Below are 19,178 nucleotides of genomic sequence, written 5' to 3'. Positions count from 1 at the left end.
AGTTATGTTTCACCTAGTGTGTGTTTACAACTGTAGGGGGGTGTGGCTGTAGGTCTGACGTCATCGATCGAGTCTCCCTATAAAAGGGATCACTCGATCGATGCAGCCGCCACAGTGAAGCACGGGGAAGCCGTGTTTACATACGGCTCTCCCCGTTCTTCAGCTCCAGAGAGCGATCGCGACGGGGGGCGGCTATAAACGAATAGCCGCCCTGTTGTCCCGGATCGCTCCCCGCGGGAATCCGGCCGCCGCATGTAGCGGGGGGGTGTCCCGATCGGACCCCCGTCTAGGCAGGGACGTACAGGTACGCCAATGTGCCATTCTGCCGACGTACATATACATGCGGCGGTCTGGAAGTGATTTTAAAGGAAACCTACCGCTAGAGAAATACAGTATACAGTATTTTATCTCATCTTGAAAATGTATGATGGCTGTTGTACTAATTTTCCCTTGGCTTCAGTATTTTAGGTCACTGGGGTGAAACGTTGGCGGGCGTTCAGGCACACTGATGTCTCAAGCGGAGTCGTTTTGTATCCGATCCAAAGAGTTTCTTAAAGCGGGAGTTCACCCAAAAATCAACTTTCTGCAGTTAGATCCAGCATACTGCTGACATCTGCAGTATGCTGGTCTTTTTTTTTTCTGGTACTTATCGTTTTAGCAGTATTTCTTCTATGGCTCCGAGCTGGGATTACTTCCTGGTATAGGCGTTCCCGAAGACAAGCAAGTTGATTGACAGCCTTCGATAGCGCGTCACGGCTTCCGAAAATACACACGAGTGACACTCGGCAATTTACGGCGCCTGCACAGTCTGCTCTACACGGCAGGCGCCGTAAACAGCCAAGTGTCACCTCGGCTATTTTGGGAAGCCGTGACGCGCCATAGAAGAAATACTGCTAAAACGATAAGTACCAAAAAAAAAGACCAGCATACTGCAGATGTCAGCAGTATGCTGGATCTAACTACAGAAAGTTGATTTTTGGGTGAACTCCCGCTTTAAGCCAGGGGGTAGGCTACCTCCACACTCTAGCTGTTGTGGACCTACAAGTCCCATGAGGCATTGCAAGACTGACAACCTCAGGCATGACTTGCAGAGGCATGATGGGTTTTATAGTTTCACCGCAGTTGGGAGTGCCAAGGTTGCTTATCCCTTAACTAAAACAATGAGGCGTAGGTAATTGTAATCACTTCGGCACCAGGCATATTCTAAAAGTTTTCTTCTACATGTAAAAATCTATTTCTTTCCTTGAAAATTTACTTGGAACCCCAAAAAACATTTTTTTTTTTTAAGCAGAGGCTCTAGAGCAGGGATCCCAAACTGGCGGCCCTCCAGCTGTTGTGCAACTACAAGTCCCATGAGGCATTGCAAAGCTAACAGTTACAAGCATGACTCCCACAGGCAGAGGTATGATGGGACTTGTAGTTTTGCAACAGCTGGAGGGCCACCAGTTTGAGACCCCTGCTCTAGAATTGTGTTTTTTTTTTTTTTTTTTTTTTATGTCGCACGGTATTTAAACAGCAATTTTTTGGGTGGAAAAGCCCCCCCAATATAATGGTAGTTTGGTAAAATCTAAAGCATGACGTTGTGCAGAGTAAATAAATACCTTGCATTTCATGCTTTAAAATTGCACATGCTTGTGGAACGGCGCCAAATTATGGTACTAAAAAAAAATCTCCTTGGGTGACGCTTTTATAAGCCTTTACAGGTTGCCAGTTTAGAGTTGCACAAGAAGTCTGGTGGTAGAATTATTGCTCTCGCTATAACGTTTGTGGCGATACCTCACATGTGTGGTGCAAACACCACGTACATATGTGTGTGTGTGTGTGTGTGTGTGACATACATATGCGGTCTTTCTTTCTTTCTTTTTTTTTTTTTTTCAAAACCTTCTCTGAGAAACTTTTCCCAACCATCCAAGAACAGTTTGGTGATGAGTAATGGGGACAAAAGTGATAACCAAGTGGCTTGGGGAACAAAACTTTGAAATGTTGGGTCCATGGCCAGGAAACTCCCCAAACCTTAATTCTATTGAAAACTTGTGGTCAATCCTCAAGAGCAGGGGTCTCCAAACTCTATAGCCCGAGGGCCACATTGTAGATTTTACAAATATTCGCAGGCTGAAAAAATGTATTTGTTAATAATCTCATTCGAGCCTTTCCGCGCGTCGGCTTCCTCATCAGATTCTCCTTGCACATTGTGTCCCCATCAGAGTCTTTCCACAAATCTGTGTCCCCATCGGAGTGTCCCCAGCTTCAATGTTCCCCCAATCGGAGTGTCCCCAGCATCAATGTTTCCCCAATCGGAGTGTCCCCAGCATCAATGTTCCCCCCCAATCGGAGTGTCCCCAGCATCAATGTTCCCCCCCAATCGGAGTGTCCCCAGCATCAATGTTCCCCCCCCAATCGGAGTGTCCCCAGCATCAATTTCCCCCCCCCAATCGGAGTGTCCCCAGCATCAATGTTACCCCAATTGGAGTGTCCCCAGCATCAATGTTCCCCCAATTGGAGTGTCCCCAGCATCAATGTTCCCCCAATTGGAGTGTCCCCAGCATCAATGTTCCCCCAATTGGAGTGTCCCCAGCATCAATATTCCCCCCCCCCCAATCGGAGTGTCCCCAGCATCAATATTCCCCCCCCCCCAATCGGAGTGTCCCCAGCATCAATGTTCCCCATTTGCCTCTTGCAGACTTCAGCTCTCCTGCACCTCCTGACTCCCGCCCGCTGCTACACACGCGGAATGATTTCTAAAACAAACAGCGGGCAGGAAGCCAGGAGGTACCGTGCTGATGACGTCACTGGTTGCTAGGATATCAGCGCCCAGGGTTTGGAGACCCCTGCTCAAGAGGCAAGTGAACAAACCCCTACACACACGCACACCCACACACAAATTCTGCCAAACTCCAAACATTGATTATGTAAGAATGGGCTGCAATCAGTCAGGATGTGGTCCAGAAGTTGATTGACAGCATGCGAATTGCAGAATATTGACTCTTTGCGTAAACTTCATGTAATTGTCAATAAAAACCTATGGTAACTCTACTTCAGTATACCGTAGTAAGATCTGACAAAAAGATCTAAAGACACTGAAAGACAGCAGACTTTGTGAAAATTAATATTCGTGTCATTCTCAAAACTTTTGGCCCTGGCTGTACTTTGGGAGCTTCTTTTTGGGAAAGTCAGACAGTAGAAATTTGTCATGCCCCTTTAATTTGTAGTGAGCAGAGGGATCGATATCTTGTGGTCCTTTTCTCCTGCCCAAACCATAATGACTGGTTTTTAGTATGGCTGAAAAGTGCAATAAATTACCAGCTGCAAATCTCCCTTTTGTCCTTTCCCCCAATTAAGATACATTTACACCTCCTGTATTTTTCATACGGTACATTTTAGATGCACTTTAGACAATTATGAAACATAATAACACACCTTTCCACGTGCCTATGAAAAATGTTCCGCTTTCTGGGGAGCTACAGAAAACAATACACACTAGAAGTCAGCAACACCAACTAATGGCCATCACGGTTCTAAGGAACAATAGAACCAAATACGAAAAGTGTGTTCTTTCATAAGCACTCAACACCTTTTTTAAACTTGTGTAATAAGTCCTTTTAAAATCTTCCATTATTAGCAGTCTAAACATATTAGTCATAAGCCAGGAGCAAAACCCATCTGGTTTGTGCATTATGAACCTTCCAAGGAAGGGCTCCTTCAGCAGAGACCAAGCAAGCAAAATCGTAAGAACCACAGCTTCCAAAAACCAACATCCAGAATTTATAATTTGCATGTATCCACCTTGATTGTTGGGTGTTGCTACAAGGCATACTGGAAGAACACCTAAATTTGTCCACCTTTTGAGCTAACAAACTTGTAGTTCTAGCTAACATACTCAGATCAGCTGTTTTTGACCAGAGTTCCTCTCCACAGGTTGATCGCGGGTTACTTAGCCTGTGGCTGACTGATCTCTCATCTGATTGGGAAAAATTTGTTTTGGGGCCACTGCCACTTGGTAGGGCCAGTGACTTGACATGAATCCTAATTTCCAATGCCGCTTGGTAGGGCCAGTGACTTGACATGAATCCTAATTTCCAATGCCACCTGGTAGGGCCAGTGACTTGACATGAATCCTAATTTCCAATGCCACTTGGTAGGGCCAGTGACTTGACATGAATCCTAATTTCCAATGCCACTTGGTAGGGCCAGTGACTTGACATGAATCCTAATTTCCAAGGCCACTTGGTAGGGCCAGTGACTTGACATGAATCCTAATTTCCAAGGCCACTTGGTAGGGCCAGTGACTTGACATGAATCCTAATTTCCAATGCCACCTGGTAGGGCCAGTGACTTGACATGAATCCTAATTTCCAATGCCACTTGGTAGGGCCAGTGACTTGACATGAATCCTAATTTCCAGTGCCACTTGGTAGGGCCAGTGACTTGACATGTATCCTAATTTCCAGTGCCACTTGGTAGGGCCAGTGACTTGACATGAATCCTAATTTCCAGTGCCACTTGGTAGGGCCAGTGACTTGACATGAATCCTAATCTCCAGTGCCTCCAGTGACTTGACACCAATGATATATTCCAATGCCACTTGGCAGAGCCAGGGACATGGCACCAATGATCTTTTCTAATGCCATTTGACAAAGCCAGTGACATGACGCCAAATGGTCTCTTTCAATGCCACTTGGCAAAGCCAGCAACATGCCACCAATTAACTTTTTCAGTGCCACTTAACAGAACCAACGATCTGTTTTATTAAACAAACTGTTTTTATTGCAGTTTCATAAGCAAACCGGAGTACAAAAAGAGCGGATGATTCAATAATGAACACACTTGAGATATCATTTGCAAGTGGTACAGACCAATAATAGTCCGTCCTTGAACAAATATGCCTTCGCTAAGAAGCACAACATTAATATATTTACAAAACCTATATCTCGAAAAGATTGAATTCAGCTGTGCAGTAATACCAGCTGGAGCTCTAAACCGCATTTATGCAACTAGCGTTATTTAAAAAATAAATAAAAATAAATTAACCCCATAAAATACTATAAACGCCAAAAATACTAGTATAGTCTCGCATAGCCCTACACAAAGGCCTATCCCTGCTTTCCTCGTCAAGTAGTTAACACTGGGGAAGTAGAGTAAACAAGTGTGGAAACTGCGTGAGTTGAGTACCAATGATCTTTTTTAGCTGTAGGTAAAGGGGTAGCATTGTGACCACCACTGTAATGGGGGGGGGGATTCTACCCACTGCCCATTAATGTAGGGTATTTTCCCAATAACACCTGATAACTTAGCAGGGGTTCCCTGAGACCTGAAAGTTTATTTTAAGAGTTCCTCTAAGTCAGGTTTTCACAACCTTCTTTTTTTTTTTTTACCTCCATGGAAACTTTTTTGACATTTTCAGGTCCTGGGGAAGCCCTATTTTTAATTAATTGGGGGTCAATGGGGAAAAATGCTGCTTACTTTGGTCAGTGGGATGAAAACACTTCCCTTACAGTGGTGGTCAGAATACTACTCCTTACTGACCACTAAAAATATTATGGGCGTTATATAGCTGGCTCCGTTGGCCCTGGATGTATGTAGACCTCATTTGGTAGGAGGACAATCGGCCATAGCTTAAAGCGGGGGTTCACCCTATTAATAAAAATAAATAAATACATTTTTCCTCTAGCATAAAATGAGGCATAGTAGCGCGAGCTACAGTATAACTGTCTTTATTTTTTTAGCCCCGTACTCACTGTGCAATCGTAGAGACAAGATTCCGACTCCCCGCAGGGAATGGGCGTTCCTATGGAGAGGGAAGGTGATTGACGGCCGGCTCTGGCAAGTCACCCTTCTCCGGAAATAGCCAAAATAGGACTTGGCGCTTCACGGCGCCTGCGCATAGTCTGTGCGCAGGCGCCGTATAGCGCCGTGAAGAGCCGAGACCTGTTCCGGCTGTCTTCGGGGAGCGTGACGTGCCAGAGCCGGCCGTCAATCACCTTCCCTCTCCATAGGAACGCCCATTCCCCGCGGGGAGTCGGAATCTTGTCTCTACGATTGCACAGTGAGTACGGGGCTAAAAAAATAAAGACGGGCATACTGTAGCTCGCGCTACTATGCCTCATTTTATGCTAAAATGTTGTTATGGAGGGTGAACCACCGCTTTAAAGTGTAAGTTCACAGTTACAGAAAATATGTAAGGTGACATTACACTGGACAACCTCCCCATCCCACCCGGACCCACTACACTGAAAAGCCGCTTCACCGGTCCAGGGATTTGAAACCCCCCTGCAGTTGATTGCACGTTCGTATTGCTAAGCCAGTATGAATTGCATGCATTCTAATTGGGCAGCACCATCACATGGATGGCGCTTACCAATCAGAGGCCGTGTAGCCCAAAATGTCAGAACTGAGAGGAGAGAGAGCCACCGGGATTTTTAATCCCTGGTCAGGTGAATCGGCTTTTCAGTGTTTGACAGCAGGGGATCACAGAAATATGGTAGAGCGGGGCCCGGTGGGATGGGGACCACAGCGTAGGGTCATCTTACAGATTTTCTGTGAGAGCCCATTCACACTGGGGCAACACGACTTCTAGCACGACTTTGGGAGGCAACTTGGACACAACTTGAGTATGATTCATTAGGCAACTTACAAGGCAACTTCAAGTTGCCTCCATGACAGTACAAGGCAACTTCAAGTCGCCTCCAGGACAGGAGGCTTTCCAGTGGCCAATCAAACAACAATCGGCTCTGTGGGAGGGAGGGGTTTGCCTGAGAAATGTATGTTATCTTCCTGTATTGTTGCTTCAGTTAAGACAGTGATCCGAGGCGACTTTCATTGAAATCAATGGGTACAAGTTGCCTACAAGTGGCCTAGAAGTCTAGAAGTAGTACAGGAACCTTTTCTGAAATCGGAGCGACTTCGGTAGTGTACTTCGGTAGTGTACAATAAGACGGCTCCCATTCACTTCCATTCATTTTCTTGACCGCGTGACTTGGGGTGACTTGAAGTCGGATCCCAAGTCGCCCCAGTGTGAACCGGCTCTAAAGGTGAACATACACTCTAAGGAACCTCCCCCAGCGACTTCTGGAGCATGGTTTCTCAACCAGGGTTCCATGGAAGGGGGTTCCTTGAGTAATGAGCGATCTCTAAGGGGTAATCCTTCCCAGTGACCACAAGTGTAAGAAGTAATCTTCCCACTGACTATCTCCCTAATATATCGTGAGTTGTAGATGTAGTATTTTTTTTTTAGCAAGGGTTCCCTGAGACCAGAAAGTTATTTCAAGGGTTCCTCTGTGTTTGAAGAGGTTGAGGAAGGCTGCTTTGGAGGAACCGTAGGGTTCCATGGAAACCTGGGTGAGGATGGCTACTCTACATTTAAGTAGATCTGTTTTCTGTCTGAACTGATAGTGTGACCAATGAGATGTTCAGGGCTTTACTTTTGGATTAAACAAGGTGTATTGAAGGTATTGGCCTTCTCCAGCTTGAAATGTTTAGAGGGATATATCGGTGGTTTGCCACCATGAAGGGCTTCTTGTTTCTCTGGAAGCCAATGTGCGCGTTTGACTTGGTGGTTGGGCTGGTTGTGGTGAGGGGACTCTAGTGCTCTTCATTCAAGTTATGCATTGTGTCCTTTTTTGTTTTGGCTCCAACCTCTAGCGAGAGGCATGTATGAGAAATTTATTTACGAGTGATGTTTTTTATGTTCAGGATAATTTTTTTTTTTTTTTTATTTTTTTTAAATGGACTTTTATACTAACAAGGGTGCTGAAATTTAGATTCTGTTCTAAGGCCGAAACAACTAATTGATCGGCAACTAATCAATCATGAAAATAGTTGTCAACTGTTTTAATAATAGATTAATCGGCCACCCGATTAGTTGGCCTGCATACAGAATGCATTATTTGTTTACATATCAGGAAATACAATGCAGCACACATACAGATCAGTACACCATCCATACATGTCAGTAAGTGCCTGAGAACATGTGACTGTGTGAGGAGCAATGCCTCATGGGACATGTAGTCCTGGGCAGGAAGTGAGTGGTTCTAAAGTCAGAAGTTTTTTTTTTTTTTTTTACCTTGCTAAAGGCAAAACGTAAATTGGGTGTGTGAAAATGCAAAACGCACAGCAAAAAGCACTGTAGGAACGGATCAAAAACAAACTGCATAGGTGTGAACCGAGCCTTTATGCTGGTGGCCAATGCCATACACGTATTGATTTTTGGACGAGAATATTCGCACAAAAAATCTTTTGTACATTCGCTGAATGAAAGCATGTCATTTGAAAATGTCACTTGCGTTTTTAACATCCAGTTTTAAAATGAATGTAATTTCTGAACGAAAGCCACATACACCGTCTAAAAATTCCTTTGACCAAGAAGCTTTCGATTCTGCTCCTTCAAATTTTCCCATCACTGTGGTCGAAAAAAACATCGATTTGGCCCCACTAACAATTGCAAAACTACAACAAATTCAAATTTTTTTATTTATTTTTTTATAAAGGAAAACATTTTTATGGCCAGCATATAATATATTACAGTTCTGTCTGAAAATCGGCAAAACAGTCTAATTTTTTTTTTCTTTAACCACTTCCATACCGGGCCTATTCTGGCCCTTCTCCTCCATGTAAAAATAACTTTTTTGCTAGAAAATTACTCAGAACCCCCAAACATTATATACAGTATATATTTTTTTTTTTGCAAACACCCTAGGGAATAAAGTGGCGGTCATTGCAACTTTTTATCTAGCACGGTATTTGCGCAATAATTTTTCAAACGCCTTTAAAAAAAAAAAAGTTTCATGAATTAAAAAATAACAAAACGATAAAGTTAGCCCAATTTTTTTTATATAATATGAAAGATGATGTTACGCCGAGTAAATAGACGCCTAACTTGTCACGCTTTAAAATTGCACACACTCATGGAATGGTGCCAAACTTCGGTACTTAAAAATCTCCGTAGGCGACGCTTTAATTTTTTTTTCTTTTTTTACCGGTTACCAGTTTAGAGTTACAGAGGTCTAGTGCTAGAATTGTTGCTCTCGCTTTAATGCACGCGGCGATACCTCGCATTTGTGGTTTGAATGGCGTTTACATATGTGGGTGGGACTTGCGTGCACGTTCGCTTCTGAGCGTGAACTACTGGGGACAGGGGCGTTTTTTTTTTTTTTTTTAACTTACACTTTTTTTTTTTTTTTACACTTTTATTTCTATTACAAGCCATAGAGAAGCACATAGATCCAGTAATCGCCTCTAATATATGGTATTCAATGAAAATGGAGAGGCTTATTTAATTTTCATTAGCATGGTGATGAGAATGGGGAGGGGGGGGGAGACTACAGAAGGCAAGATTCAACTTCAGCTTCAAACAAGTATGTGTGGGATGCCTGTGGACACCTATGTGTCATAGTTCATGCTCAGCATTGTTTGCTAGATGGGAGATTCTTTATCTATCGACATTCCTGCAGAAAGTTTCCATATTGTGAAAAGTGACCATTGTTTTCTGTTTTCTCCCCTGCAGAGAGTCCCCCGGCAGCGATGTCCAGGAATGGATACTTCTTTGAAGAGACTGGTAAGTGTGCAGCCGGGATTGATTGCCCTTACTTTAAAGTGACATTTAATCAATAAATACATTTAAAAAGATTCTGCTCTCTACCCTAATTAAATAATATGTAAACCCCAACATTTCATCTTCCTGATATGTGCCTGCAGTACTGCTATGAAAAAGTATCCTGTGCTCCGTTGTATTCCTTCCTTTGTGTGAAATCCCACCTCTGCTTTCCAATAAAAACTGACCACACTAGACATAAGAGCACAGCACAGCTCCAAAGATCAGACTTCTCCTGAACTGAACCCCCCCCAGAGCCATTAACTGGGAAGTTCAAGTGTTGCTAAACCCACAACAGTAAAATCTGTCTTGTATAAGCAGTAAAGCATGCTTGTTTGTGATACTTGCTGTGTAACCTAAAGGGTTAATCCTCTACATTGTATAAACAAAGCTGTTTGATCCTGTTTTCTCTGATCCTCCTATCCTTCCACAGTCCCCAATCCTTCTCCCTGATAGTACAGAGCCTTGGTGGGCACTCTGCACATGCTCAGTTGGGTGTGTATTGCTAGAGAGTTTTTTTTTTTTTTTTTTTTTTAAAGGGTGCATGTGATCAGCACAGGGCCAGAGCATTTGTGTGTGTGTGTGTGTGGGGGGGGGGGGCAGAGAGGCGGAGCATTGTGTGTGTATAAGGCAGCAGTGTGATCCAGGGGCCGGCAGAGAGTCAGAGCATTATGTGTGTGTATAAGGCAGCAGTGTGATCCAGGGAGAGGGGGGCAGAGAGCCGGAGCATTGTGTGTAAAATTAATGAAAGTGGTCCGCATGGCTGTGCATGAGTATACGCTGGTAATCGTGCATGGATGTATTTCTTAAATGCGTGTTCAGGGAATGCGCTTGCATGATTTTTACGGGGACCAGCATCTATCTGCATACAGCCATTATGTCTATGGTGCCTGTATGGGGTTTCCAGATTATACGTTGTGCTCGTCCTCGTATACCCTTGTGCATGAGGCCTAAAAACGTAGCTATCACTTTTGACGGTTGTATTGTCCTTCAGCATCCTAGGAAGTTTTTTTTTTTTTGGTCCTGTATAAAAGTTTGTTAAACTCCTGGCTAGACTTTGTGGTGACTACACAGAAACAAAGTTCTTTTGAGGTTTTCCTTAGTTAGTTTAAAATGTTTTACCATCTGAGTAATTCTGAATAAACGCCGTGATTTTCACCAGACCCACCAGATGAGCGCAGATCAAAGCCACAAAAAGCGTAGCCTATGAAGCGCATTAAAAAGGGAGAAATTCAATTTGTGCGGCTTTCCTGGCTGCGGGGACGCTGGGTTTGTCTCTTCACACAGATGTCCTTGGATCAGCTCGGATCAAGCACGCCACTGCCGCGCTTTCATGTGCCACATAGCGAGTCCTGTGGGTGAACAGTCCCTGGTGTCCCCAAAAATGATTGCAGGCAACAAAATTATGGAATGCCCTTCATGCATGCTGAAGTCACAAAGATAATGAGGACCTGAACTGTGGAATCTTGGCCCAAAAAAAGGCAAAGGGCTAGTCGTTGGTATTGCCTGTAGGCTGATATTTTTCCAATTAGTAACTTACCATTAGGTTCCGGAACAAGGTCACCCAGTGCCCGGGGCAAACCATGCTCCCCTCTCCCCGGATTATTACACGATTCAGTTTAATTTCAAGACGAGAAAATATTTAAAAATGGGTTTAATAAAGTCAAACAGAATTCAATCACATCTGCCCCTCCTGACACAAAGCACCACAACACACTTATGCTGCGTACACACGATCGAAAATTCCGACAACAAAACTGATTTCTTTCCGACGGAATTTTGGCACAAACTTGTCTTGCATACACACGGTCACACAAATATTGTCGGAAATTCCGAACGTCAAGAACGTGGTGACGTACAACACTACGACGAGTCGAGAAATGAAGTTCAATGATTCCAAACATGCGTCGGAATTGCATACAGAAAAACTTTTTTTGTAGGAAAATTTGAGAACCAGCTCTCAAATTTTTGTGGTCGGAAATTCCGATGGAGCATACACACGGCGAAATTTCCAACCAAAAGCTCACATCAAACATTTGTTGTCGGAAATTCCAACCGTGTGTACGCGGCATTAGTCAGCTATCATTTTCAAGTTGACCACCACTGTATGTATACACGGACAACTTGAATATGATAGCTGACTTTAAGCGTGTTGCCGTACTTTGTTTCAGATAAGGCAGTCCATTCAAATAAAAAAGGGGGTTGCAATTCACTTAAATGTGGTTCTGCTGCATACCGAAGAGGAAGTGGGAGTAAGATAACCCCCTCATTGGTGGCAATAATAATGACCCCTCTGCATTGGTTTTAGTGGCCACAATGATAACCCCCAGCATTGGTGTCAGTGGCCGCAATAAAACTGTCTAATCTCGGGAGGGGCTATGCCAAAATTTCTGCAGGCAATTTGTAGGGGCAATGGCTGGTGTTGGCGCTTCAATCATCACGGCACCGTGGTTAATATGGTGTCGGGATGATTGAAGCACATAATTTCAATTATTACTGTGTGGGAGCAGCCAGGTGGAGGGGGCACAGGGGGGTTGCAGCCAGGTGGAGGGAAGGAAAAGGTGGTTGCAGCCAGGTGGAAGTGAGGACAGGGTGGTTGCAGCCAGGTGGAAGGGAGGACAGGGGGGTTGCAGCCAGGAGGAAGGGGAGGGCGGGGGGGTTGCAGCAAGGTGAAGGAGGGCGGGGGGGTTGCAGCCAGGTGGCGGGGAGGACAGGGGGGTTGCAGCCAGGTGGCGGGGAGGACAGGGGGGTTGCAGCCAGGCGGCGGGGAGGACAGGGGGGTTGCAGCCAGGCGGCGGGGAGGACAGGGGGTTGCAGCCAGGTGAAGGGGAGATAAGTTCTTACCTTGGATGATAATGGAATCACTGGCTTCCTCCACCCTACAGCCTCATGGTCTCTCTTCTTCTCTCTTCCCTTCTCTCTTCCCCCCCTCCTGCTCGGCATGTTGGGGGCTGCAGTCCTCTCAGGGAATCATTCTGGGGCCTGCTGGTACTACATGTCCCATAATGGATCCGCCGTTGGTATGGCCACGATCGAACACATGGGGGTTGATATACGGAGAGTGCAATATCTGGTGCAGCTCTGCATAGAAACCAATTGGCTTCCAGGTTTATTTTTATTTTTAATTGTGTAAAAGCTTAATTGAACAATCTGAAGTTAGAACAGCTGCACCAGATTTTACACACTCCAGTTATAGTAAATACACCCCAAAGCCTTGCAGCAATGCAAATAGTGCTCTGTTTCTTGTTTTTGTGTCCTGTATGGTACGGACCTGGAATCGTTTAGTGGGATACTTTGTCATCTTGAGTTGACCTCAGGCTTCAATGTCCCTGCTTGGCATCCCTAGCCTTTCAAGCTTTACCTCTTCTTATTATGTCTTAATCTCTGCATGAAGTTGTTGCCATCGGAATTCCTGTAATAGTTGTCATGTTTGTCTTTTTTATATGTTTGTTCCAACTGTTTTCGTCTCCCTGGGCTTGGAACTGAACTCCCAGCAAAATACTTTCATGAAAGGAATGTAAGGGTACCACGAAGTCATAGCAAAACATATCCAGGAAAGAAATCCATAATGGGAACCACTAAGTCATACCAATACATATCCATAAAAGAAACTGTAAAGGTACCACAAAGTCATACCAACACATCAATCAGAGAAAACGTAAGGTTACCACAAAGTCATACCAATACATATCCAGGAAAGAAATCCATAAGGGTACCACGAAGTCATACCAATACATATCAATGAAAGAAACCATAAAGGTACCACTAAGTCATACCAGGCTCTTATTTTATGGAAACACTGTTTAGGAGACACGGTAGCGATCCACATGAATGTGCAAACGAAGGGCCCCTTCACACTGTCTGCATGCTGAACACCTTGTTTTAGCATGTAGGCAGCTGTTGGGGTTGGAGATGCTCAATTCAACGCCCTACACTCTCTGTGTTGTGTTTTTTTTCTTTATCGTACATCACGGGACACAGAGCAGCCATAGTAATTACTATGTGGGTTATACGCCACCTATAGGTGAATGGACACTGGCACACTGGCGATGGAACGCGCTACCCACGGACATCCTCATGGAGGAAAACCATTGAGGCTTCAGGAAAAAACGTAAGACCCACCTCTTCTGAAGGATTAGGACGTCACTGGATGCAAAGCGCCTTGAGGCGATTTAGTTCGCATTTGTAGCGCTATACAAGTTATTCACTCACTCACACAAAAAAGACAGGAAGAACCCCTCCCATACAGGATGTACCTGTTTTTTCGACAGGGTCTCGAGGTGTTGCCTCCTCACCCAACCTTTGTACCTAAAGTGTCCAGTTTTCATCTGACCCAAGATGTCCCTGCCTTTTTTTTTTTTTTTTTACAGATCCTCGTTCTCTGGAGGAATTTTTTTTTATATTCTCTCAATGTGGTGAGAGCTGTTGGGCTCTATCTGAAAGTGATAGTGCGGATACGAGAAACTGATGCTTTGTGCTGCCAGAAGGGCCCAGGAAAGGGCAGGCAGCGTCGAAATCGACTATTTCAAAGTGGATTTGTCAAGTTATATTTCAGACGTTTCAAGTTAGAGCGCACTCCACCAGAGCAGCGAGTGCTTCATGGTGTATCACCAAGCCTCTATGACTCAGATTTGCAAGGCCGCGACTTGGTCGTCTGTACATACATTTACTCAATTTTATCAATTTAGATGTAAGATGACAAGACTATGCCGCCTTTTGGGCAGTGTACTGCAGGCAGCAGTATAGATCCTCACATCTGAGGGCAGCTTGCTTTGATGTGTCTCCCTCTCTTCAGAGGCATTGCTTTGGGACATCCCACAAAGTAATTACTATGGCTGCTCTGTGTGCTGCGATGTACGATAAAGAAAAAATAGGATTTTTTATAACGGCTTACCTGTAAAATTATTTTCTTGGAGTACATCATGGGACACAGAGCAGCCCGCTGTTGTAAAAATCCTATCCCCCCCCCCCCATTTATTTATTTAAATATAATATAAATTTTCCCTTTTCCTTTGCTATGGCTTCACAACAATATCACAATAAGGTTCCACATAACGGTCACAGATGGCAGATGTAAAGAGGACAAACTCATAGTGAGGCAAGTTAAAAGCAAATGCAATATTTTAAGCTGTTGCACTCACTAGAGAAATGGGTAAGATGTGTTATACATCAACAAAGATGGCACCCCTACAATTTCTGCCATGCTGGAAATATTGTTTTTTTCATACACCTGGCCACTTGTGACTGCGAATCCCATTATATTAAAAACGTTTTAAAACCAAACTTATTCCTAAAGCTGATTACATTTGCATATAAATATTTTGCAAATGTATAAAAGGAGGATTCTCATTGGTCCTCCAGCCCCACCCTTATTGTTGCTTCTAAATAAAGATTACATTAAGGAAGTATGTCCTGTTTCCGGAGATGCCCAGCCTCTTTAATGTCCCGAATTCCTCCCTCGTAAATATTTGTTTGTGTTCCATGGCCTGGGAACCTAAAATGCAGCAGCGTGAAGAGGTGATTAGCATAGTTATGTGTTGTGACACTCCGATTATAAAGTGGAGTAAAGGTTGTACCCATAATTAAATATTTTGTTGTGTAAGAGAGGACAGACCTAAGGATTTCACGTGGGTGTAGCTGCCATGAAACTTGGCTAGTGTCCTGGCACGTTCCATCACCCTATTATAATTTTATATGTCCATGTGTGCCTGCAAACAGGTGGAACGGGTAACATCACCACATTCATGATGACTTCCAGGGCTAATTTTAGTTTAATGCATGCAAATCCCTCTGACAAAAGGGTTTATGTTTATATTTGCTAGAACAACTCTGCTGTTCTTAAAGGAAACCTATCATGAAGGAGAACAGGAACATGCAATAGGTGATCTATCATGAAGGAGAACAGGAACATGCAATAGGTGATCTATCATGAAGGAGAACAGGAACATGCAATAGGTGACCTATCATGAAGGAGAACAGGAACATGCAATAGGTGACCTATCGTGAAGGAGGACAGGAACATGCCATAGTTGACCCACCATGGAGGACCGAAATGTGCCACAGGTGACTTATGAAGGAGGACAGGAACATGCCCTAGATGACCTATCATGAAGGAAAATGGGGAAAAATGCCGTAAATGACCTCCTATCATGAAGGAGAATAGGAACGTGTCATAGGTGACCTATCGTGAAGGAGAATAGGAACGTGTCATAGGTGACCTATCGTGAAGGAGAATAGGAATGTGCCATAGGTGACCCATGATGAAGAGCAGGAACGTGCCATAGGTGAGCCATCGTGAAGGAGAATAGGAACGTGCCATAGGTCACTTATCATGAAGGAGGACAAGAACATGCCATAGGTTACCTCCTTCCATAAATGCTGACTGGCTATCCCTGGCTTCCATATTTTCTGAGCCACTGACCAAGGACAAATAGATGTGAACCCCATATGAACACACTCCTGGTGAGTGACCAGGTCAGTTCTGGGTGCCTTGGTGTTGGTCACGTTACTGTGGAAAAGGAAAGAAACAAAAAAGTAAAGTGTAAAGAACTGTGTATATATATATATATATATATATATATAGTATCCACTCTGGATCCAGCTTGCACTGTCTTAATTTTAGCAAAATATGAACTATAACAAAGTGTTCTTGTCCAGGTGACACGTTGCGACGACAAGTGAGGGAAAATCTCGCCAGGGACCAATAGGAACAGGCAGATTTAACCCTTCAATGCTTTATCCAAAACGGTTTTGCCTACAGGATACAGTTGAAACATATTTTAATATACGTAAGCAACCCTGTCGCTGCTCGTAATGTTTAGACCCAAGTCTTCTCCATCTACTGGTCCTTACTCGGTACTGCAGCACAGATTTGTGGCGCACACCTGCTCTAATCGGGGAAGTGTTTAAAGAGACTGCTTACCACTCGGCTTGTTTCTAAACTGGTTAGTCTGTGTACTCCTTTCCTGTAGAGAGGTCTATCAGACTCTTAATTGTCTATGCCCTGTATTTATTCCTGAACATTGTTTGGAATGGGCATAATATCTGTGTTTGGGAGTTGAAAGTGTTTTGCGTATAGCTGCCTGTACAAATCGGTGACCATACACTGACTATACACTAGTAAACAGAGAGCTTAGGGTATAGGTATGGATTTTCTTCCCTGGGTGCAAACAGTCTGTGCCTGATCAACTTCAACAGAGTTAAGATGCTAAATTGTTAGAGAGGACTAATAGACCTCTGATGTCTCTTATCACATGCACTATGCTGTCGCAAAGGGGGCTTGTCGGCTCCCATGTGATAGCACTAAATGTACACAGGTAAACACTGATCTGAGGGAACACTTAGTACAGGTACTGATGTTCTCTCCTGGATATAGACCATCTGTGTGGAGGACATACGTCTGTACCTGCATGCATTTATACGCTTGGATCCACACCCTGTCATTAAATTGTTCAGACACTAATATGCAATACTGCCTAATTACTTCTAAATGCTTCCCTTTTGTCTTCTCCCCACCACATGTTCTTGCTCATCTGTCCATACTGGTTGACCCGTGACCTCCCTTACAGGTGTCGCTATGCAGAGCAGCTGGAGATCATCCATTTGCTGATCTCTCTCTTGGGTGGTATGAACCTGGAAGCACTCGGCTCTGATTTCCTTCTGGGTTCAGAGCTAACTTTCTCCATACACTCTGACCAGGGAAGAAGCTGACCAATCAGTTTGTGCTCATTCAGCTTCAACAACATGCAGATGTTACATATGCCTAATAGATCTCTGATGTCTCCTCAAAGAGAATTTGCCACCTTTGCTATGTTATCGCAACAGGAGCTTGTCAGTTCCCACATAGCACTGACTGTACACTGGTAAACACTGATCTGAGGGACACGTTGGATGCTGACTGGGTCCCCTGGATGCGACTCACCCGTACCTGCACACGTGTACGCTCAGAGCCACATCCTGTCATTTATTTGTACAGACACCTGTGCTGCAGCACTTAGGTGGCTATAACAATACCTGATCACTTCTACATGCTCCTCTATATCCTCTCCCCACTATGTGTCCTTGCTCATCTGTCCCTTCTGGTTGACATATGACCTCCCTGGCAGGTGTCAGAATGCAGAGCAGCTGGAGATCAGTGAAGGTCCGTTTGCTGATCTTTCTTGGGTAGTATGAACCTGGAAGCGCTCAGCTGTGATCCATTTGTGGTCTAGAGCGGACAGTCTCCACCCACTGTGATCGTGTGAGAAGCTGATCAAGCACAGTCTGTGCTCGTTCAGCTTCAACAACAGATGTCCAAAAGCCCTCTGATGTCCACTTTTTAAAGAGAACCTGTCACCTTCACTATGTTATCACAAAGGGGGATTGTCGGCTCCAATGTAATGGCACTGTAACCATACACTGGTAACCACAGATTGGAGGGCACACAAGGATTTTCTCCGCTGGATGCAGACGCATATTTGCAACACCTGTGGCTCCTGTTTCTACATATGCATGAGCCTTTAAGAAATGATTTATTCATTCTTTTGCGCTTACAGATTATAGTAATTTGTTCAGCTTGTGTGAAAACTAGACCAGCAGCCATTTTATTATTGACCTTGCCAGTTTTCGGAGACTGACTGGTATTTTAGTAGGTTTAACTAAAAGCTGAACTGTGGTGTAATTATATATATTTTGTTTCCAGCGCAAGCTTTTATTTTTAACAGCATTTGAAGTATGGAGTCCCAGCGCTCTGCCCTGCAGGGCCACACGGCTGTACAGTGTACTTTCCCAGCTGGTGCAGGGGAGGAAGGAGCAATCGCTGATAATGAACTCGGTTTGTATTACTCAGCACTGTGTAGAGAGGCCGAGGAAGAAATGGTTGACGTAATAGATGCTGGAGGGTTGGCAGGCTCTGCGTCTGTGATGTCGTTTTTGGATCCACTCTAAAGCAGACTGCTTCAATTCAATTATCCCTAGATTCATCCTGGGCCTCTTCAATCCCTTGGTAGGAGAGCCAATGTCTTCAAATGTTCATACTCTCCTTTACCCGTCACCGGTAATGTGTTTATTTTGGTACAACAGGTTCTCTTTAATGGCAGTCCAACCTGCAACACATGCTCGTAAATTTCTTCTGGTTTTCAGAAGTGGATTTAGATACCCAGTACTTTCAGTAATGAGGGTCATATGACTCTCTCCCCCCTTTCCCAGTGACTGGTGATTTGGCTGCGCAGGAACTGCTCAGGAACTCGGCACTGTCACAAGGGGGGCCCTGTGTAAGCTCCAGGTCAGAACTTGGCTCTTGTGCAGTGCTAACTCCACCTTATTCTTGAGGCCAAGAAGGTAAGCTAGGTATGTGTAGTTGGTGGGTTAGTGGTAACTCTTATGCTACTGCTGATGTAACTATTGGCATGTTAACAAACTCCCAGCCGCTATAACAGCCAAAAGCTGTAACACCGCCTGATAGTTTCTACATGCTGGGGAATGTGGCGATTAACACCCTCATACTCTCCCCACCAAGTGTCCAGACTTGCTTGTCCCTCGTGGGTGACCCAGGACCTCCACCTCTCCAAGCAGCTGGAGATCGGTGATTATGCAGTCGCTGATCTCCCCTGGT

At 44.4% G+C, this 19,178-nt stretch overlaps 1 protein-coding gene across 2 annotated transcripts in view; it reads left to right on the top strand.

The window, feature by feature from the left end:
- SLC4A11 (solute carrier family 4 member 11) overlaps positions 1–19,178 on the top strand; it is a 253,703-nt gene that overhangs the window by 84,868 nt on the left and 149,657 nt on the right. For both annotated transcript variants that reach the window (XM_040335512.1, XM_040335511.1), the window contains exon 2: positions 9,500–9,550. In XM_040335512.1, coding sequence (XP_040191446.1) covers positions 9,500–9,550 — 51 coding nt within the window. The remainder of the gene's footprint in view (positions 1–9,499; positions 9,551–19,178) is intronic.

The sequence above is a fragment of the Rana temporaria genome, chromosome 1 (genome assembly GCF_905171775.1).
Source record: "Rana temporaria chromosome 1, aRanTem1.1, whole genome shotgun sequence".
Classification (NCBI taxonomy): domain Eukaryota; kingdom Metazoa; phylum Chordata; class Amphibia; order Anura; family Ranidae; genus Rana; species Rana temporaria.
This window is presented reverse-complemented; position numbering and strand designations above follow the sequence as displayed.